General features: G+C 32.4%; 1 protein-coding gene and 1 non-coding gene across 2 annotated transcripts; one reads left to right on the forward strand and one right to left on the reverse strand.

Moving 5' to 3' along the window:
- Positions 1-5,672: 5,672 nt before the first annotated feature.
- Positions 5,673-18,939, reverse strand: LOC124824377 (uncharacterized). Its single transcript, XM_088109398.1, has 24 exons — positions 18,731-18,939; positions 18,467-18,597; positions 17,555-17,639; positions 17,364-17,417; positions 16,942-17,033; positions 16,704-16,807; positions 16,215-16,290; positions 10,766-11,219; positions 9,861-10,199; positions 9,566-9,769; positions 9,360-9,458; positions 9,198-9,270; positions 8,905-9,032; positions 8,508-8,793; positions 8,175-8,413; positions 7,964-8,088; positions 7,705-7,822; positions 7,474-7,529; positions 7,278-7,371; positions 7,003-7,189; positions 6,830-6,910; positions 6,647-6,756; positions 6,500-6,562; positions 5,673-6,017 (listed from the first exon to the last, which is right to left on the reverse strand). Exons 1-24 carry the CDS (start codon positions 18,776-18,778, stop codon positions 5,910-5,912), a joined length of 3,354 nt encoding a protein of 1,117 aa, XP_087965524.1. The 5' UTR covers positions 18,779-18,939; the 3' UTR covers positions 5,673-5,909.
- Positions 18,940-19,049: 110 nt separating this feature from the next.
- TRNAA-AGC (transfer RNA alanine (anticodon AGC)) lies at positions 19,050-19,122 on the forward strand. The gene has a single exon. It is a non-coding gene; the product is annotated as a tRNA-Ala (tRNA).
- Positions 19,123-23,411: the final 4,289 nt, after the last annotated feature.

Genomic DNA, 23,411 nt, shown 5'->3' on the forward strand with positions numbered 1-23,411 from the left:
TATTTCTAATTCTCGAATTGTTCAACAAATACTTGTAACAATTCCAGAAAGATTTGAAGCCACATTGACTTCCTTGGAGAACTCAAAAGATCTTTCTACTATTACCTTGGCAAAACTTTTGACCACACTTCAGGCTCCAAAACAAAGAAGACTCATGAGAGAAGAAGGTCATATTGAAGGGGTTTTAGTAGCTAAATTTCTGAAAAACAAGGGTAAGTCTTTCAACCACAAAAATGATAGCAAATCCTCTCATGTTTTTCCATCATGTCCTTTTTGTAAGAAAAACAATCATCCAGAGACGAAGTGTTGGTGGAGGCCAGATGTGAAATGCCATAAATGTGGACAATTAGGGCATGTGGAGAAAATTTGCAAGTCATCAAAAACACAAGAAAATGTACAAGCTCTTATTGAAGAGGATGAAGAAGAAGATCTTTTTGTTGTTTCTTGCTTTGCCACTGCAAGATCAACAGAAAGTTAGCTAATAGATAGTGGTTGCACGAACCACATGATTAACGATCAAGAATTATTCAAAGATCTTGATGCAACCTACAACACAAATGTCAGAATTGGAAACAGAGCAAAAATAACAGTGAAGGGCAAAGGAACCATCGCGATCAAAGGTTGCACAGGTTTGAAATTAATTACTAATGTTCTATACGTTCTTGAAATTGATCAAAACTTGTTGAGTGTTGGCCAACTTCTAGAGAAAGACTATAAAGTTCTATTTGAAGATAAAACCTGCATGATTAAAGATTCTGATAATAAAGAATTATTCAGAGTTCGAATGAAAGGCAAGAGCTTTGCTTTGAATTTGATTGATGAAGAGAAATTTGTTGCGCACAAGGTTGAAGATAATATGCAGGTGCAAGGGCTTCCCAAACTAGAAGAGAAATCACCCTTATGCGCAACTTTGCAATATGAAAAACAAACAAGGTTGCCTTTTCCAAAAGACAAATCTTGGAGAGCAACAAACAAACTGCAGGATGTCAAAGAACCTAAAAAAACCCCATCTCTGAATGACAAGGAAGTAGAGCTAGTAGGTGTTAAAGTTGGTGAAAGTCAAATTAAACCAGAAAAATAAGAGGAAGAAAAGCATCCTAAGACAACTCTTCCTAAAGCAGAAGCTGAAAATGCGAAAAAGCCAAAAGAACAACCATAAGTAGATGAGGAAGTTGCGAAAGATTGTAAAGATGTGAAGACTAAGAAAAAAATTGTGATCAAGACTTCTATAAGTGAAAGAACTTTAGATGATACAGTCAAGGACGAAAAAACATAGTATATGTTGACTTTGAGTCAAGGAGGAGATTGTTGGGATTTTGTGACTCAAACAACATTTGGTTGAAGGAGTCAAAGCAATTAAATAAAAGTATATCTTTATCCTATTTCTTAGGAAGATTTTATGCATTATTTAATTCATTAGTTTAGGAGATATTTTTCAAAGTTGGTTACAAATTATGTAGTATAAATATTTACTGCTTATGCTCAATAAAATCATCAGTTTCCCTTTTATTCTTATACTTTAAAACCACAACAATCCCATGTGTATTTCATATTTTATGCTCTGATACCAGATGTTGTGTAGGGTCGATATACATGCATATTCATAGATCTTCCCATTAGTAAGATATTGTCCGCTTTAGGCTAAGCCCTCACGGATTTGCTTTTGGTACCACTTCAAAAGGTCTCTTATTAAGTGATGTATCTTATGTGCATATAAACCCATGTGTATTTCATATTTTATGTGATGTGAGACTTTGTTTGTACCCAACACTTAATACAAACAAACTCATTTATTTACCACACTATTAACATGTTAATTAAATAAATTTCACTTTTTTACTACGTTATCTGAAGTCCTCAGAGTAAAAATCAGAACTTAATATATATATATATATATATATATATATATATATATATATATATATATATATATATATATATATATATATATATATATATTTATATAGTACTAAAAGAAGTCATTCTTCATGTTCTCCCTATAACATCCCAAAATATAATGTTAAACCATATTATAGTAGTCACAGAAATAATATAATAGAACAATTATAGACTACTAAATAAAGTATTAACTTTATTGTCATCCAAAATAATCATAAAATTTAAAATTTATATACAAGAGAGTATTTCAAAATTTATCACCAAAATAAACTCTCTAACTACACTAAGCAGCTGCATCCTCGTCCTCCAAAGCTTGCTCCAGAAGCATCTCATATCTCTCTGCTCACACCCAAAGAATGATCATTGCAAAGAAAGAACACCAAACATACAAAACACAATCACAAGCAAAAGGGTAAACTAGATATAAAAGAATTCATACAATTACCTAAAATACAACATACTCAAGATTTAATCAAACAAGATAAACCATCTCAAACATATTAACGTGTTATAACCTAGACTTGACTGTCCAGACTTAGAATGAATACCGAGCTATGGCGAGTTGTGCACTTGTGGTGGCCTTTATTGCTTTGCAAAGTCATTTCCATGGGTTTCACCCTACCAGTTAGTCAGTTACCGCGCAATAGGCCTCCAAGTAGCGCCAACACTGGACCTCCTACTGCTCTCACCACATGAATCAATCCTCTCTGTGAGAATGAAAGATCATTAGAGTGTTAGGATAACTCCCAATACTAAGCTCCATGTATTCATTCTACACATACATGTATCTCACCAAGAGATTCCACTTTGAAACTCACTTATACCACATTGAAATCATACTTTCCTTCACTTTGAATTCCAATTCATACCTTTGATACTCATATAATTCAATACACATTCATACATAGCATTCAATGAATTAGATCATCATTCAAACCACTTAAGAACGAAGAAAGGAAAGAGTAAACTAGACCTGAACCATTCGCTCAGCACACCCTCTCACATAGCGAATCTAAAGGTTTCTCGCACAGCGACCCAAACTTGTTGTGCGAATAAACTTCCAGTGGCTCCAGACCTCAACCCCTTGCATAGCGGCCCAACTCGCTATGTGAAAGTCTAAACAGTGGCCTAGACCCCCCATACACTCGCTATGTGCCCCCTTTTGCTATTTGAATTAATTTGACTGTGACCCCAAGCCACAACCAGTCGCTCAGCGAAATGATTCATTGTGCAAATTGTCAGACAGAGAGCAACTCGCCACAACCATTCGCATAGCGTACTATCTCGTCGTGCGAATTGTTCAAACAGAGAGCAAACCTCACAAGCATTCGCACAACGCATCTTCTCGCTGTGCGAATTGCTCAAACAGATAGCAACTCACCCTGACCACTCGCTGTGCGAATTTGTTCGCTCAGCGAGTTTGCATAATTCTGCAGCACGAATTCTGCAGAATTATGCAACTCAAACCCCTTTTACCAATTCTAACTATTTTTCCCAACTTCTAACACTCCTAAATTGTATTATATACCTAATTAGACTTGACTAAATGTTTCTAAACCTTCCTACCATCATTTTGTAGTGATTATGGACCAATTCATACTTCAAAACCTCTTAATCACCAACTTATGTAACCAAAAACCAATCTACCACTTTTGGCACAGTTTTAAGAACCTTATTGACCCTAACAAGTCTCAAATACCTTCCTTAGCCTATCCCAACTGACCAAATTAGTTTCTAACTCTTAGATCAACTTTTCACTATCCCACTTTAAATTAGCTTTAAACTAAGACCACTTTTTTTTATTTATAAACATCCAATACTAACACAGATTTAACACTTCTCATGCATCTAAAACAGTCCAAACATCATCCAATTTAGTACATTTTCACAATTCAAACATGCACACTCAAAACAACCACATTGCATACATGAATTCTAACATAGCCATACAAGTTTCAGTCCAATAATTCTAATACTAACATAACCTTACACATGCCAGAAATCATTCAATAATTATAGAGAAAATCCAGCTTCCCTTACCTCTTATCAACAGCACAACTCAAATAAACCCCGACAGTCTGTTTGCACCGCAAGGCAACTCTAGAAAACCCCACAAATCACCGATTGGTGATGGAAAACCAACCTTAGAACCTAGGTTGAGCTAGAAATTGAAGATAAAAATAACTAGATACATGCAAACAGAAATCGTTGCATGATCACGATCCAAGAACATACGGAGAAAGAGGAAAACAACTTACCGGCTCAAAACAGGAAATTGACCGGTAGAGATTGTAGCCCTCGACGCCAGGATCGTCTAGGCACTCCCTAATCGTCGAACAGATACACTGAGAGTGAGAAAGGGTAGAGAGAAGTGAGAGAAAAGGAAGAAAATAGTATTTTAGAGAGATAAAGGTGTTTTAGATAATGAACCGAACTTTAAAAAATTCTATTTATATCATAAGATTATTTTAAAATAAAAATGTTTGTCTCATTATTTTAATACACATATCTACTCTTATACTCTATTTTCTAGGTTCCTACACTCCCTACATCGTCTTTGTGTACATTATTGACAGCATGAGTTAGAAAGTTTATCAGAATTTTCCTTAAAAAGAAATTGTCTTTGTCACTGAAGTAAAATAACACATTATAATATACTATAAACATATATTTTGAATTGCACAACTAATTTCACTTTAAAGATTGATAAATATATTACATATTATGATATCTAAACATAGCAATAAGTTCTTAATGCTTCTAAATTAATAAATCCATGATATTATTTCAAATTGAACCATCTAAAAATTTTACAAACTAGATGACCTAAGAGATACTAAATCCGAAATAAAAGAGTAACAAATTAAAAGAAAACAAATTCATCTCAATAATGAAGAATGATAATGAAAATATCATAAAAACACTCACAATAGTGATAACATGACAATCACAGTAATGGCTATTACTGTGGCACTAATGCTTCTGTGACCTTGGTTTTTGCTTGGAGTATATTTAAGTGTACTCATATAGAAATAAATATAAGGTCAACATTATATTCAAATGAAGGCACAATTTTATCTTTTTCCACACTAAAAGAAAAAATCAAGAAAGGACAAGAAGCAAAATTATTCATGTTGTGTTGTCATTTACAATTCATTGCTTGTCACTTATAAATCTCATTCACTACATTAAAGTCCACTGAAAAATAATAATTTAATTCTGATGATAATATTAATGATAAAGAAGTTTATAGAATTTAAAATAAAATAAATTCAATATAAAGTTTATTTTATAATTTAAAATGAAATTCGAAATAATTATATTTTAAAATAATAGATTCAATAAAAATCATTGTTTTATGCAGTTCAATTATTTGAAAAGAAAGAAACCTTGTTTTATGCAGCCCTAACTTTCATTAGGCAGCAATATCACAAGTGCATTCTGAATAGACATGCCATTGGGAAAGAGATAATCATGACAAATTTGTTTTAGAACAAAAAGGAACATTATTCTTTTAATATTAATTAATCTTAAAATACCAATTTTGACTAAAACAATTTTCTTTTTCACAAAATTTGCAACATGTTACATCATGCTCCACCATATGATCCGAATATCTTTGTTAACTGTTCTCAGAAATCCATACTTCCGTCATTTACATTTTCCAACAAAGATGACTTACTAAAAGAACCTAAGCTCAACATGATACATATTTTTATAAAACTTTCAAAAGTGAATTTTTTTTTTCTCGATAAATTCTTTATATCTATGACTATTACACAATATGAAACTGATATTATTCAAATATCTCAAATTGTGAAAACAAATAGTGACATATTTGTAGTAACAAAAAACAATCACTGACCACTATTTGGCTTGCCTTTTATACTCAACAAACTCTGCAGATGTTATGTGTTCTCCTTTTGCTAATTCTATGCCACAAATGAAACAAAAACAAAGCCAACAGCCACAAATATATACAAGAAAATAAATATATACAATTTCTTTTTCTATATTTGCCACCATTTCCTCCTTTCCATGGTCTTCACAAGCTCATTTGCTAATGATGCAAAGTCTTCAGCTCCACTTTGCAGTTCAGCAGTGCGTTGGCTGATTCTCTGAGTCAAATTGAACAGTAAAACTTCATTTTAGCAGAGTTTATGAATCATGATAACGATGCTTCAAGCATAAGAAATTGATGACCCCTTTGCACTAAAGACTAGAGAATGAAGAAATATGTTTATATTTAACAATTATACTTGAAAAGTAGACAAACAGAAACTTCAATGTAAAAGATGAAAAAAATGGTTGGCTAAAAAATGTTTAGTCTTTAGAAATATGACAATTTTTTTGTATTGGTGTCTACATTTTTTAGCCCCTAAAAATTACAAAATTCATGTTTTTAATCCTACTAAGGGATTAAAACAACATAGTTTTTTTCTTACAAAAAAATCGTTTTTTGTTAAATATAGTGGCTAAAAATGAACAAATTTTATATGAGGACAAAAACCAAAGAGGGTGCTTCCATGTTTATGTTGAAGAACTGACAGCAACAGAATGTGATTGTAAGTTAGCATGATGAGATGAGATAATTTTCTACCTCTAGTTTTTCCTGCCTCTCCATTAACTTGTTTCTTGCTTGGGCAGCAGCTGAGGAAGCATCCTGAAATCAGATATTGATTAATATATTTAACTCGTTGATACCAATAGTGTTAAAAGACAGAGAGGATGAATAGCTTAGCATTACCCCAGTTTTTCTATAAGCAGCCATAATTTCTTCAGGTGTTCTAAGTCTTGGCTTAACATCATCCTTATTGGTGCCACCTTCAAATAATTTCTCCCTATCTCGTAACTTATCTGCATGCAGAAGGAAGAAACTATTACTAACCTTTGTAGTCAAAATATGATGCATGTTTTGAAAGTGATTTACCTTTTTGCTTGTTTTTAACATCAGGAGATGAAGTAGAACTCTTAGTTATTGGCGGGTTGGGCTCATCTATTTCAATATCATCTGTGCGAAAATACAGAATATTTTGAGGTTTTGCTTTTGACAATTCAAACTTATGAAACCCAAAAAACACCAAGTTAAAGAAAAATGTAAACCTATATCAAGTTCCACTTTATTATCTGCTATATCCACTGTTGGAAGGGGATCACGCAACAGGGGCTTAAAGAAAATGTCTTCCAAATTCCCAAAATTGGAGGCCGCACTTTTAGTCATATCTGTTTGAGAGGGTTTTCCTCCTTTAAGTCCTTTGACAATGCCACCTAGAATCCCTGGCACCATGGTCTGCACCAAAATGGTTAAGCTAATTAAAAAACTTGTTAATGGTGTGAACATTAGGATCCAAAATAAGGCAAATCAAAGAACCTCAAACCTGTTTCTTCTTCTGAGTTGTAGAGAATCTAAAGGCAGCATCAGCTGCGGCTGCCAGAACTTTGTCATGAAGACAAGGCAGATGCTCCAAATTACTAAAACAGAATAGAAATGTTAGTGATCTTTGTCCTCCTTATAACTACAGTTTAACCAAAAGTCCACAATGTTATTGCTTCATTACAAGATAACAAAGATACCTGAATTCACTTTCGCCAGCCAGTAATGAGATTAATGCCAATTCAGAACCGTTAGCCTGTAAGTTATGAATATCAGAAGGGTGATTTGAAGACCAAAATTTGCAGATTAAATTTGACTCAAATGCTTTCACCTCAGTACTCAAATATGTTTTACAGTATCCACTAAAAAAATACAGCGCAAAAACATAGATGAAGTTCTTGACGATTTCAAAGTTCTAGAGAGAATTGTACCAGCACTATGTGTCCATAATCATCAGAACACATGGTTTTATCCATATTCACTTTATAATTCCACCTTAAAATCGACAATAAAGAGCTTTCTTCAACCAAATGCAAATCTGGCAAAGACCTGTCCAAAGATGAGAAAAATAATCCAATAATTTATCATTTCAAAGAAATTTTGTTTAGCTAGAATCCACATTGTCTTATTTAAAATACTCCCCAACTCTTCAGAAACAGAAGAAAGAACAAAAAATACTAGCACTTTAACCTGATTTCAAATGCTCCGGTCTGAAGCAATGATAGAAGCCCACAAACTTTATCATCTTTCTTTAAGATAGAAGTCCAATAAGAAGATTTAGAATGTTTCACTTTATGAATTGGTTTCTTATGTCCCTGTAAAGAATTATCATATACGTCAAATTCATTCGCATACAGACTTGAAGTGAATGCAAATGTGAAGTGATAATGAACTAAAGAACCTCTATCAAAGATTTTGCTGAGAACAAGCGCAATGAATTCTCGCAGCAAAGCAGAACAAGTGGATCCAACATTAAATCTCCAGAATGTGAGGCTTCTGAAGAGGAAAGATCAGCCTCTGATGAATTTACCCTAGCTGATAAGGGTTGTTCCTGCTCATCAGGGCTATTATCAGCAGTATTCTTCGAGAGTCCATTCTGCGGCTTGTCATTTGATGCCTCAGAGGTTGAGATGCTACTTTCTGAGGTACAAAAATCTGTCAGAATTTTCAATGATATTTCAAGTGCATTAAAACTGAAAATTTGCTTTGTGCTCTTCATGAAATTTGTACTTGCCTATAACATACATTGAAATTGCAGTTGATTCCTTCACATGTAATGGTCGGCTAGAGATCATTTTGCCATTATTACCATCAACTATGTTCATTATTGAATCTTGGGATAACACAAACAGTATTTCTTCAAGAGAGTTGCCTGAAGCTGCATCTGATTGCTTTAAGTTCACATAACTTGGAAAACATGCTTCTTGTTTCCAAACCAATGAAGTAATGGGAGAGGTAGAGCCAGGTGCACCATCAATCAAAAACAAAACTGACAATGAATTCATATTACAAACTGCAACCTGGAAAGAAGCAATTTACCAAGATGTATCAATTGACAGACCTCCCACTATCCCTTACGATTAAATAATAAACGCAATGAGAGAATTAACAAGCAATCAGATAATACCCACCCGACCACTTGAAAACCCAATAGCAAGTTTGGTTCCAGAATTTGCAAATGATAAAGCTTGTACTGAAGAATCCAGAAGAGAAAAAACAGCACTACAACGAGTTTCTTTTCCTTGAGGAACATCATGAACTGCAAAATATATTTCACAAATCATGATACAATGAGTCAAGGCCTAACAATTTCTTTATTCTGCATAGATATCTTTGGAACACAAGAAACATGTGAGGGGGGCAGGGTTAAAACTCAAACAAAGAAGATGGACTTCCAATATGGTGACAGATATCTAGGGATCACCTTCACTTTTTGATTGTGTGACAAATTGGAAATTTTGTCTACTGGAGTGGACTTTGAGGTCATAAATGCAAACCTATTAAAGTCATCACAGCAAAAGAATTGAGCACAGAAAAAATATTGTATTATTTAAAATAGATTGACATATTAAGAAAGATATCTGACAAGACCACATTCATTGCCCACGGCCAACAGTAAGGAAACAGAGCAGAAGTCCAATTTTGTCACTGGAGCATCTGAACCGGCCACTTTTGTACCTTTCACCTACCAAACAACGAGATAGTGGTGACAAAAAACAAATTATATGAGGAAATCTAAGGACATTTTTTCTTTGAATTTATTTTGGGAAAAAGTAGTTGTGGAATGCTTACCTCTCCCTCTATGTTGCAAATATAAGATAATACTGCATATGTAGCATCACACACAAGAACTGATCCATTAGAATAACCCACAAAATAAACACACTCAACCTCAGCACCTTTTGTTGTGGACAACTGACTGGGAACACCCCCAGTCAAGGGCCAATCTGAAGGTGCAGATCCAGACCTCAAGCCAGTTCTCAAAGCTGAAGCAACCTAAGATAAATGAAATAAGTAGATGAAAAAAAGATAAGAAACAAAGATTAGCTGAAAGGAGTGACAAATTACAGGAAGAAAAAAAAGTTACCTCAGTGAGAATTTTTGATGAATTTGACTTACTGGGTAACCTGACAAGTTTTGCAACAGTCAAAGATGGATCAGCCATAGGTACTAGCACTGGAAATTCCACAGCAGGAACAGATGGCATCCTTTTCTGCTGAGATGTCAATGTGGACAGGCTATCACTATTATACAAATGCAGTTGTCCAGGGTTTGTTAGTACAAAAACTTCATCTTTGCTGTTCAGCCCCTTTGCTCCAGGACTGGGCAGTAAAGTCAAGTCTGCAAAAGAACCACTAAGTGTAAGGTCTGCCCGATTAGTGCATCTTACAGACTCCATCCCAGATGACCATTCAAGAGTTAAAACCTGCAATAGAGGCATTCTAAAGTTTAGGGGGAACATTACACACATGCTAAGAAAACATTTTAACAAAAAGAAATGCTAGCCATCAGGCAATGGTAACAAGTGACTAGAAATCTGACAAGAATGTATCGTCATATTTGTTCAAAATAACCAGGGTTTAAACCTTACCATTTAAACTAACAGAAGATATGGGAAGAAAACAATGAAAAAATATCAGGCCAAATCCTCAATTTAGTAACCAGACGATAAGCCTACATTAAATACCAAGGTTTTCTTAAAGTTTGTAAAGCACAATGGTGCTCTACCAGGTTTACAGCATCATAAGGAATTTTCAATTATTTTTTATATCCTGCAAGTCCAAGTAAAATACTTCTTCAATACATTTCAGATTTTAGGAATGATGAAACATTCAACATTCAAGAATGTTTCAATCACAACCTTGGACCAATTTTGAATGTATCACATGTTTTATAACTGGTATAGTTTATCATAATTCAGAAGCAATTGCCAATAAAACCAATAGAAATCAATTTAAAATAAAATGATTAACAGATAAACAAGTAACTTACTGTCAGAACTTCTTCCGATCCAATTTCGTCACCACCATAGACAAACAACTGCCCAGCACTATCACTTTGAGATTTATAGCTGTCAGACCATTGTAACACAATGACCGGGAGTCTCCTTTCTGCAGTCGAAAGTTGCAGCTTAATAACATTTTTAGAAGAAGTTTGTTGATCTTTAGAAGGTGCTGATGATGACAAGTCCCAAAGAAGTATATCTCCATCTAAGTATCCCACAGCAAGAATAGACCCAGTGGAAGATGCCCAGCAAAGAGCAGTTATCTCTTTGTCTCCCAGATTTTGTTCCATAATATTAGCCGGAAGATTAGCCCCTGTTTCAGTAGAAGGGCTACTATCCTCATCCTTCAATTGGAGATCTTTTCCACCACCAAGGAACACAATTCGAGCTTTAGAAACATCCCAAAGAATAAGCAACCCATCCTCAAATGCAATCAAGAGTCTACAAAATATAAAAGAATTCATTCTTCATCAGATTGAAATGTAACTTCTTTTACTCAACATGGAATATTAGATTTTAGACAATCACCCTTAAACGTTAGCTATTAAAATGGAAAATCAAATGCTTAAATACTTCACCAAACATCTTATACTAGTTATTTTGGGACTTAGGCACTCCATAATACCCAATCATAGCATTGCCCTAAGAGTTTATCACTTCACTCAACTTCTCCACTAGTCAAACTCCTCCCACTTAAAATCTCTCTGTAGGCAGTTCCTTTCCAAGACATCAACAACCGGGTTTGATATTAACTGATAAGCATCCAAACATTTGGAGGACCCGCACTTAAACTATTAAGGAGGGAGAACCAAAACCTTAAAGACTCCACTGAGCATCTCATACTATTCAATGTGGACTTGACATCCCACAATATTCAAGTCCCTATGAAACAATCAATAATTCTTCACAAGCAAACAACCCCAATTCATGCAGATCAGGACAAGAGTCACACAACTGTATCAAATACTGATGGAAGTATTTGCTGTCTTGAAATATGTTCACCCATCATTTCAGTCAGAGCTCTAAGATTTAGCTACATATATGATATAGAATACATACTCATGAAATCATGCAGTGTTGTCTCTAAGAATATATACTAGTATGACAAATTACACAAACAGCTTAGGAGGATGGCTCTGCATTTTTCATCAAATGTTTGAAATAATTTTGAAAATCTGAGAAATTATTTGAAATGATAAAGACAGTGAGAATTAAAAAAATATGAATGTTTGTTGGAATTTTGTCACTCAAACAGCATGTGGTTGAAAGAGTCGAATCAGTTAAATAAAAATATATTCCTATCCTATTTTTTAGGAGGATTTTATGCATTATTTAATTAATTAGTTTAGGAGATTTTTCTCAAAATCAGTTACAAATTCTATAGTATAAATATTTATTGTTTATGCTCAATAAAAGACATTAGTTTCCCTCTCATTCTTTTGTCTCTTATATTTTAAAACCCAACAATTGGTATCAAGAGCATAAAGGATTTTACGGGATCTGTGATATAACCCACAAACACTTACAACCACAAAATAGTCACCACACATACGATGGAATCTCAAACATCCTTTACTACTGTTTATGTGCCTGTATTTGATGAACTAAACTATCAAGTGTGGGCTGTCAAAATGGAAGCATATCTAGATGCTAACGATGTGTGGGAAGCGGTAGAAGAGGACTATGAAGTTCCTCCCTTGCCAGATAATCCTACAGTTGCTCAAATGAAAAATCACAAAGAAAAGAGGCTTCGAAAGTCCAAAGCCAAATAAATTTTGTTCACAGCGACATCTCCAGTCATTTTCAACAGAATAATGACGTTGAAAACGACACATGAAATCTGGAAGTTTTTTAAGGAAGAGTATGAAGGCAGTGAGAGAATCAAAGGAATGCAAGCTTTGAATTTGGTTCGAGAACTTGAGATGCAGAAGATGAAAGATTCGGAGACAATAAAAGATTATGAGGACAAGCTTCTCGGCATTGCAAACAAAATACGTCTTCTTGGCACTGAGATTCCTGATTCTCGAATTGTTCAAAAAATACTTGTAACAATTCCAAAAAGATATGAAGCCACATTGACTTCCTTGGAGAACTCAAAAGATCTTTTTAATATTACCTTGGTAGCACTTTTGACCGCACTTCAGGCTCCAGAACAAAGAAAACCCACGAGAGAAGGTTATATTGAAGGGGCTTTGGCAGCTAAATTATTGGAAAAAAAGGGCAAGTCAGGAACTTTCAACTACAAAAATGATAGCAAATCCTCTCATGTTTTTCCATCATGTCCTTTTTGTAAGAAAAACAATCATCCACAAATGAAGTGTTGGTGGAGGCCAGATGTGAAATGCCATAAATGTGGACAATTAGGGCATGTGGAGAAAATCTGCAAGTCATCAAAAACACAAGAAAATGTACAAGCTGCTGTTGAAGAAGGTGAAGAAGAAGAACTTTTTGTTGTTTCTTGCTTTGCTACTGCAAGATCAACAGAAAGTTGGCTAATTGATAGTGGTTGCACGAACCACATGACTTATGATCAAGAATTATTCAAAGATCTTGATGCAACCTACAACACAAATGTCAGAATTGGAAACAGAGAAAAAATAGCAGTGAAGGGCAAAGGAACCATCGTGATCAAAGGTTACACAGGTTTGAAATTAATTATTGATGTTCTATATGTTCCAGAAATTGACCAAAACTTGTTGAGTGTTGGCCAACTTCTAGAGAAAGACTATAAAGTTCTATTTGAAGATAAAAACTGCATGATTAAAGATTCAAATAATAAAGAATTATTCAGAGTTCAAATGAAAGGCAAGAGCTTTGCCTTAAATTTGATTGATAAAGAGCAATTTGTTGTGCACAAGGTTGAAGACAACATGCAGGTACAAGGGCTGGCTGAATTGGAAGAGAAATCACCCGTATGCGCAACTTTGCAATATGGAAAACAAACAAGGTTGCCTTTTCCAAAAGACAAATCTTGGAGAGCAACAAACAAACTACAGGATGTTAGAGGACCAAAAAAAACCCATCTCTGATTGACGAGAAAGTAGAGCTAGTAGGTGTTAAAGTTGGTGAAAGTCAAAATGAACCAGAAAAATTAGAGGAAGAAGAGCAGCCTAAGTCAACTCTTCCCGAAGCAGAAGCTGAAAATGCGAAAAAGCCAAAAGAACAACTACAAGTAGATGAGCAAGTTGCGGAAGATTGTAAGGACGTGAAGACTAAGCAAGAAATTGTGATCGGAACTTCCAAAAGTGAAGGAACTTTAGATGATACGGTCAAGGACGAAAAAACTTAGTGTATGCTGACTTTGAGTCAAGGAGTTTGTTGGAATTTTGTGACTCAAAGAGCATGTGGTTGAAAGAGTCAAATCAGTTAAATAAAAATATATTCCTATCCTAATTTTTAGGAGGATTTTATGCATTATTTAATTAAGATTTAAACCCTCGGATGGTCATCGTATTTGTTGGGAAATCTCAAGTAAGTCCTCGTTTTTTAAACTGACAAAATTGAGTTCACATACTTGTAAAATTGAGCCAATTTTGCCGTATCCGTTAAGTTTTGACAGACGGCATTAAATTGTGATGACGTGTTTATGCTGATATTATTGTTTGATTATGTGAAATTTTTATTTAAATTAAAGGATCATGACATGACAAAATTGAAAAGGAAATTAGAGATTTGGAAACCATCGCGCGTTCTTCTGGACGTTCTTTGCAAAAGCTTGGAGGGGTAACCGACTTTGTGTCCATCACTTGGACTGTGTGATTTCTGGCATTCACCCAAGCCTGTGGAGGCTTTCTTGCGGAAAAGCAAAAAGATGTACTTCAATTTTTGTTTTGTCAAGGGAAATGTTCTCGCATTTTTTTTTTCTAGCTTGGAAAATTTCTGACATGTTATGTGCTCCAAGTTCTTCTTATTGGAGAGTCTATGAGATGAACATGTAAAGTTGAGACCTTTTTAATTATCTTCAATCAAGGAAGTTTGATTTTTTGCTATCGAAATTCCCTTTGTCTTCTAGTTTTCGATCTCTCTAACCCTTTTCGAAAGATGCTTTCTTTTACTAATTATTCAGAGAATATTTGAAATTAAACTATTCATTCACATGCTTGGGACAGATATTTGGTGTATGCGTGAGTCAGTGAATCTGGTTATTCAATATTTTTTTTTTATTTTGGCCTTTTCTGTGGAGAGTTGTATTTTTTTGTTTTTCATTGATATATATATCTTTGTATTTGATGCTTCAACCTGAACAATAAACCACATAATTTTGAAATTTTGTTCTTTTATAGATTTGATGGAAGAAGCTTTTGAATTCCAAAGTTGGGCAGAATTGATTCCTGATGCCCTAGGGGTAATCTTCACCAATCTTGTTGGCTTTTGAATTCTAAAGTTGGTTTTCCCTTCTTCCCAATAGAAGAAGAGCTTGTTGGCTTCTACCTTCGCAACAAGCTAGAAGCTTCAAGAAATAATGCTGATGTTGTTACTGCTGCCATAGATAGAGTTATTCCAGTTGTTGATATCAATGCCCTGAAACCATGGAACCTCCCAAATATGTGATTCATAAACAAATAAATAAATAAGCAAATTTTTGTGCATATGATTCTTTCATTTTTGGTAAAATGGTTGTTTGCAGCACTTGCGGAGGAGCTTTGTCGTGGAGATACAGAGCAATGGTTTTTCTTTTCGCCTGGGCAAGAGAGAGAAGCCAGAGGAGGAAGACCTAGCAAAACCACAGCTTCTGGGTACTAGAAAGCTACTGGTTCACCTGACTATGTTTATTCTTTTGATAACAAAGCTATTAGGGTGAAGAAATCCATGGTGTTCTACAAAGGAAAAGCCCCTATGGGAAGAAAAACCAAATGAAAGATGAACGATTACAGAGCCATCTCCAAATGATGAAGAACGGGCAGTCGTTTCTAAATCCCTAATTCCCTTTTCAATTTTGTCATGTCATAATCCTTTAATTTAAATAAAAATTCCACATAATCAAACAATGTATATCAGCATAAACACGTCTGTCAAAACTTAACGGAGAGGACAAAATTAGCTCAATTTTACAAGTATATGGACCCAATTTTAACAGTTTAAAAAATGAGGACCCACTTGAGATTAACAAATACAAGGACCATGCGAGTTTTTAAACCTTTAATTAATTAGTTTAGGAGATATTTTTCAAAATCAGTTACAAATTATGTAGTATAAATATTTATTGTTTATGCTCAATAAAAGACATCAATTTCCCTTTCATTCTTTTGTCTCTTATACTTTAAAACCCAACAATGTTAAACTACAAAGTTAAACTCTAATTTTACAGCATCCTAGTTTTCAATTTGGCTTGTTAGAGTAAATCAATAAGTAGCAGTCAAGTGAAAATTCCAATTGATAAATTTGCCAAAAAGAGATGCAAGGCTAAAATGTTATATGAACTATTTATTATCTTGCCTGTTCCCAAATGAAGAAGGTTGTAAGAGAATTCCAATGATTGGTTGTACACTGGGATCTGGAAAGCCTGCAGCTTCTGTCAAAGAGAATGAATCAAAGAGAATCAAATAAGTTTTGTTAAGAAGTAGACTTTAAACCTAACTCAACCCCACAAAAACAATTTATAAAAAGGGTTGCATCCACTTATATACTCTAAACTGGTCTTATCTCTAATTGTATAGAACTTTCAACAAATTTAAATACTGGAAGACAGAGGCATGAATCAACTCAAGATATTTGAACATAGTGGTTATGTAAGATAAATATTGCAATTTGACACAACATTGTTTATCTTAGTGGTGACCATATTCCCCTCATCAAATGGGTCAATGATCATTGTCCTTCAATTTTTTTTATTTCCATTTTTTACCAAATAAGTCCATCAGTATTACCTATCAATCATCAAATTCAAAACAAAAGAGCAAAAAACTAAAAATGAAAACAAAATACCCCTTAGAAACTTTGCAGACAAATTATATGATGACTTCAAAAGTTGTCCTTCCTCAGCTTCAAACTTTATCACAGAAAATAAACCATGCTGGTCCCCAACATAACTGAACATTATAACAAGTAACATTACTAATCAAGTGCCATGTAAATGTAATCACAACTATTTGCAGCTAGTGACTACTAAGAGCAAGGGCAAAAGTATAGAGATTTACTGCATATAATTTTTTCATAAACATACATGAAATGTGAACCGCTGACTACAGAAAAAGCAGTAATCTCGGACTCCCATTGTAAAGAACAAACAAGGCTCCGGCTCTCAAGATTCCAAACCTGCCAAAATCATAAGAAAAATACAAAATGACATTCTAAGCCTTAACTATAATAAGAAAGGAACTCTAAGTCAATCACTTCACTGATTTAGACCATAACTTGACATCCTAAAATGCTTGATGAAAAATCACACACATTACTTTCCATTCTACAATTAATGATGAGTGGTAAGAAAAGAAACTAGAAAAGGAAAGCAACCACATAAACTTAGAGATATCAATTATAGGTGTTAAGGACTGATAAAACCACAATACTTAGCCTATTTAGGGGGAAAGTTGTTAGAAAAAATGTATCAACACAAGCAGATAGTGAAATGTTCAAAAACATTACCTGGATATCATTGTCATTTAAGACCCCAACTAAATGCCCCTGGTTTTGCAGGAACTGTGAGTGCCAAAAGAAATAAAGGATCAAAATGCTACTTACATGAGCTTAGCTAGCAAAAAAATTGACAATTTTGCACCAAAGAAATCCAACAAGATCTAACTGCATGTCAATTTGAGAAGTTCAATGACCCTTACCTCCAAGTATTTGTAAGGCAATTGCTTAGGAGAAACCAAAAGTCCTTCTATGTTATCACCACCTATCACCTTAAGTCTTCCATCCCTGCCATTAAACTGCTTACTATAAGCAATCAAACACTCACATCCTATAATGACATCTATTTGCCAGCTATAATTAAATCATGGTAAATGTGGTGTCAAATCATTATAACATTTGAAGAATCATGCACTGTCCATTATGAAAAAAGTCATCTCATTCCCATGTTTTCTGGCTAAACATGTACAAGAATTATGTCAGTTTGATTTTCTCTTATCAGAATGACCGTTTCTTCTTCTTACTATCATTACGCACACTTTTAACTGAAAGAACCAAAATAAATGTCAATACAAAAAGCGAATTTAGGCATTACATCACCCTTCCTCCCGCAGACCCTAACAAAGAACTGATAATCATTTCAAGGATAGTTTGAAAAGGCCACCGAGATTTTTTATCCTAAATTTCAGAATTCACTTTGACAAAAAAAAATAGTCATGCATGGGCACAGTTCAGAATGCAATTCCTTAACCACAATAGAATAAATGAAAAAGACAAAAGATCAACTTTATATTACTTATCACGGATAATTAGAATAACCCAGATCAAACTATTCTAAAATGTTATTGAATCCACTATCCCTTTTAACCCCTCCCCCCATTACTAGACAACTAAGTACCATAAATATATATTCTTTTCTTATAGCAACCACTTGTATCATCTACCAGAGATAATCCTTTTATTTGGGTAAGGTAGGACCATTCCTTGACGATAATGGAAACTTATTTAACATTATCGTAACTCAATGGTACAGTACCATACCCAATTAGTAAAAAAGATTGCAATCAACAGAAAAATCAGAGACTGAGAGAGAGAGAGAGGGAGAGAGAACTGACAAAGTCCCAATAGCCAAAAGTCGCTGAATGGGGTCAAAGGCGAGAACTGAAGCTGTGGATGGAATGCCGTAGTGAAACACAATTCTGGGATCCAACTCACCTCCCTGCAAACCACCATGCCGCAACTTATGCTGAACCAAAACCATCCCAACCCCAGAAAAAAAAAAATCACAACATGGAAGAGTAAAGGAAGCCCAGAAGAAGAAAAGAAAAGTAAAGTTGGATGAGAAAGAAAGAATCTATATATTCGAGTTTTTAATTTACGTTGGAATGGTGCAGCAGAGCCTTGTCAATCAACCTCTTGGCAAACATAGTTGCCGATGATGTTGTTCTTGTTGTTGCTGAGCGTAGGTTGTCTTCCACGGCTTGATTTCCTTCCTTGGACTGATGATCATTCCAATGCTTGGTATTTTTCTCTTTCCATCAAAAATCAAAACTTTTCTTTTTTTTATAAAAAATAAATTCTTTAGCTCATCTGCTGGTCATTGGTCAATGTAAGAGTTGTTTCACACCTTCTCTAAATTATGATAGTCAAAAATTTTACTTGTCTATATATAAACTTTTAATAAATAAAACTTCAAATGGGGATGTAGCTCAGATGGTAGAGCGCTCGCTTAGCATGCGAGAGGCACGGGGATCGATACCCCGCATCTCCATTAACATTTAACTTTTGTTGAATATGATTTTTTATATCAGTCTTTATGATATAAAATGTTATTATATTTTATTCAGGTATATTGAAATTTTTTCATCTAACTAATTGTATGAATAAGTTATTTAATTTGTTGATTTATTTGGATATATCATTCAATTATTTCTGGAATTGAACATTTAAAGCCTAGTAATTCAATTTACTTTTAGTAAAACTACTTACCCGAAAAATTGTTACTCAAAATGTGATAATACAATTTAAAATGTGGAAGGTTGTAACCTTATGTCAAATAAGAGGGCAAATCTCCATAAAAAAAGGTTTTATATAAAATAATATAATTATAAAGTCTCCTAAAATATGTTGTATGGGGATAACAATATAGAAAACGTGTGGTACAAAGTCAAACTTACTTCAACAAAAAGGACAACATTATATAAATAATTTGAGTATATTTATTATGACAAATATTGGATACCAAGGAGAGGTTTATATAGGTAAAAATTTATTAAATGGTATATATATAAGGATATTTTAAAATATTAGTACTATTCATTTATTATTTTATGTATAATTTAATTGATTTAAATATTAAAATGTCTTGTATACCATACATTTTCATTAACTTATATTCTAAGGAAGAGATCATCATAATCTCATAAGAAAGAAGGAAACATTCAAAATTAGGAGTAAAAGTCATCCAAGTCTATAAAATATGGTTTACACATTCATAATAAAGCTGACTTACAACTAAAAAGGTTATATTTTTTAATTCAAAACTTTAAAACATTAAGTTTATGTTGTATTAATGTTTTTATCCATTATCTTAAAATGATAAATTTATGAATTATTTTATTATATAATATTTAACTTTGTTATTTTTATCTATGAAACTTAAATTTACCCTTAAATTATTTTCAATAGTTCTAACAATTTCTTTTGTAGGTTTAATAATACTCTCTTATAGAGTCTTAACCATAAAACTTCATAGGAGTATCTTTGATTTGATTTCATGACCTTTGTACTCATATCTTCTCCAACTTGTGGGATCTTTATACCACTTCTATGGTAAGTGAAGTGATGAAACCTTGGGCATAACCTAAAAAATGTGTCGGTAGTCTTTGCATGAATTTCTTCTTATTAAAAAAGTTTTATCTTCCATTGATTTTGAAAAATGGTATTTAATTATTTAAGATTGTTAATGCCTCTTGAACTCATTCGAGATTCTATTTCTATTTCTTTTCATTTTTCTCTTTCCTTTTTCAAGAGTAGTGATATGTGTAATAAAGAGTATATATAGTTTATATGAACTTTAACTTTGATTGATTTTCATGGATTTATTATGCTTAATTCTTTTATAAGACACAGTGACCTAAACCTAACCAAGAAAACAAAGTTTGTAATAATATTGAAAAAAACTCTAAAAATACATTGATAGATAACTCTAAATTCAACTATGATAACAAATTGTAAAACCAGCAAAATGTAAGAACATGATTAAATTGTGATTTTTTCAAAAAAAAATCATAAGTATTAGAAGATTTCTTATGACTAATTGAGAAGTGTACTATAGTTTATTATAGACAAAAGTCAAAGTATTAAATCCACATAAAGTTACTATATAATTATATAATTAAAAAATAAAGATATTTATAATTTGACATGAATAGCAATTTCATAAAATAAAATATAAAAAAAAACTTGATTTAAATAATGAAATGTAGATGAAGATAGAGGACACATAATTGAAAAGACAATAATAATAAAAGAAAAAGGTATTTAAAGTATGTAAAAGACTTAGGAATTAATTTCACCAATATTTCATGGACAATTCATTTTAATCTTTATTTAGTGATTTCGATTACTCAATTTACCATCTTATTTAATTTACCAGAAATTTCTTAGTGGATAAAGTATAAATTATTGAAAGAAGATTTAAACTTCTTGGTGAAATTTGTTAAAAATTAACATTAAAGCTAGAGTTAAAAAATTGTTTTATAAATAGTATCCATATTCCTAAGAGTACATGATATCCATGTTTATTTTACCCAAATCATAGTAAAAAACTATATCCTATCCTCAATTAAAATTACAAAATCAAGTAGGGAGTTGGTGAAACTCAAAATAAGCATTACATAATAAAAAAAATAGTTAACCAAATTAATCAATACGAAGAAGAATTACTTAAGTTCATGATCATTGTCATTAGTAGAAACAAATAAATGTCAATCTTTTAATGCATTACAAAACTCCACTCATGACATAATTGGATATTCGACTGTATAGAAAATTAACCAATAGAGTATAGATAGGGTTTTATTCCAAGTCAGCTCCTAACAATTTCTATTAAGAAATTTACTTAGTGCAACACTTATAAAAATATGCAGAAGTGTTAGAAATATAAAAACACTTAAAGAATGAAAGTTTTAAAAACACTAAATGATATAATGAAATAAAAAAAAATAAGTAAAATTAGGTTGATTCCTATAAATAGATTTTTCATTGGTTATTACATGATTATTATTCTCTTAATTTATAAATAAAGACCTTTAATTAATTAAATAAATCTCAATTAACTTGTTAAGACTCTCATTCATTCTAAGCATCTTTATTTGAGTGAATTTAAAGGGAGGTGAGAGTGGATTTGGAAGTAACGTTTTTGAAAATTAATGTATGATTTGATTGATGTGACAAATTAAAAAAATTACTTCCAAATCCTACCTCCAAATCAACTCAAATAAACAACAAAAAAAATTTATCTTCCGCTCTTCCCAAAATTCATTCAAGTAAACAAAGACTAAGTGATATTCTCATTATATTTTACTCATTATAAACATTTATGACTAAAGTAATAATATATTTTTCTATTTTTTTAGTAAACAAACTTGAGTATACAAGTTTGAATTAACTAAACAATCATAAATTAATTTATATAGTTCCTCTCATGTTTCAAGTATCTTTTGAAGTAAGATATTATTAACACTTAAATTGTTTCAAACATATACAAGTTAAGTGTTCTTTTATATTACATGTGAAAATTTAGTTTTCACTCACAAAATATTATTATAATAAAGCAAACTGACAAAAAATTTATTAACAATTAAGATTGAATAAACACTTAAATTGTTTCAAGCATATATATATATATATATATATATATATATATATTAAGTGCTCTTTTATACTACATGTGAAAATTTATTTTTCACTCAGACAAAAGATTATTATAATTAACCAAATTGACAAAAAATTTAATTATAAAGATTAATATTGAATTACCAAAAAATGTTATAGGTCAATGTTAAAAGTATAATTGAAACTAAAAATAAAAGAGGACAAATAATCTCTTTTTGAATAAAATAAAACAACACCTAAAACTAATTATGAAAGTATAAGAGAATGAATGAAAAATGATTAGTCTTCCACGTGGAAGACAACTTGAAACTTGAAGGGGAGTTGTGATGGATGGATAAAGTGATCAAATAATGAGGAAAATTGTAGTGAGACTCGTATTTTATAGTAGTTTTGGATGATCGTTGTTTAAAAATGTAAAGCTTGGACTTTGCTTAATCAATTCAAAGAGTGATAAAATTGGCTTTTAGTTGACAAATTTTTCTTCAATTTGTGCAAAGATTTTACATATATACTTAAGGGATTAAAGATTACTTTTAAGTTTGAAGAATAAAACATTATCTCCAATGTTATCTTGTGTCAAAAAGTCCCTTGAATCTTACACAAAATATAAACAAAAACAATATTTTTCGTGTGTAGAAAATCTAACTCATAGTCCTAAAGGCCTTTTAAGGTGTTAGATGAGATGTGTATACTAAGTACTCCAAATGATACATGTTAGACAAATTATTAATTGAGTCTGAATAGACGAATCACTTACAAGAGTCCTGGTAAAGGAATCCATAATATGATTTCATCAAATACTTTGTATTGGACTAGTTTATCAGACGAAACACCAAGTAGATGAGTTAGTCATTTACATGCTAGACAATTTCAACAACAAACTACTTAAATTATTTGTCTTTTATCATCTTTTTTTCTTCATCCCTAAGAACATTTTTTTTAAGCTTATGGTGTTAACTTCTCTTAACCATTAAAACATCTAATATTTAGCCATGCATGCATCATTTATAAAGCATTAAATGATTCAACATTACATCATCATAGAATAACTATAATAGCTCCAAAATTATTTTAGTATGTAATTTAATTTAAAAATCATTTTATTCCAATTAAACAAGTCTTAATTAAAATAATTGATTTAAACTCAGTTACACTTCAAGA

This window comes from Vigna umbellata, chromosome 3 (assembly GCF_029865625.1).
Source record: "Vigna umbellata cultivar VRB3 chromosome 3, Vumbellata_1.0, whole genome shotgun sequence".
NCBI classification, from domain to species: Eukaryota; Viridiplantae; Streptophyta; class Magnoliopsida; order Fabales; family Fabaceae; genus Vigna; species Vigna umbellata.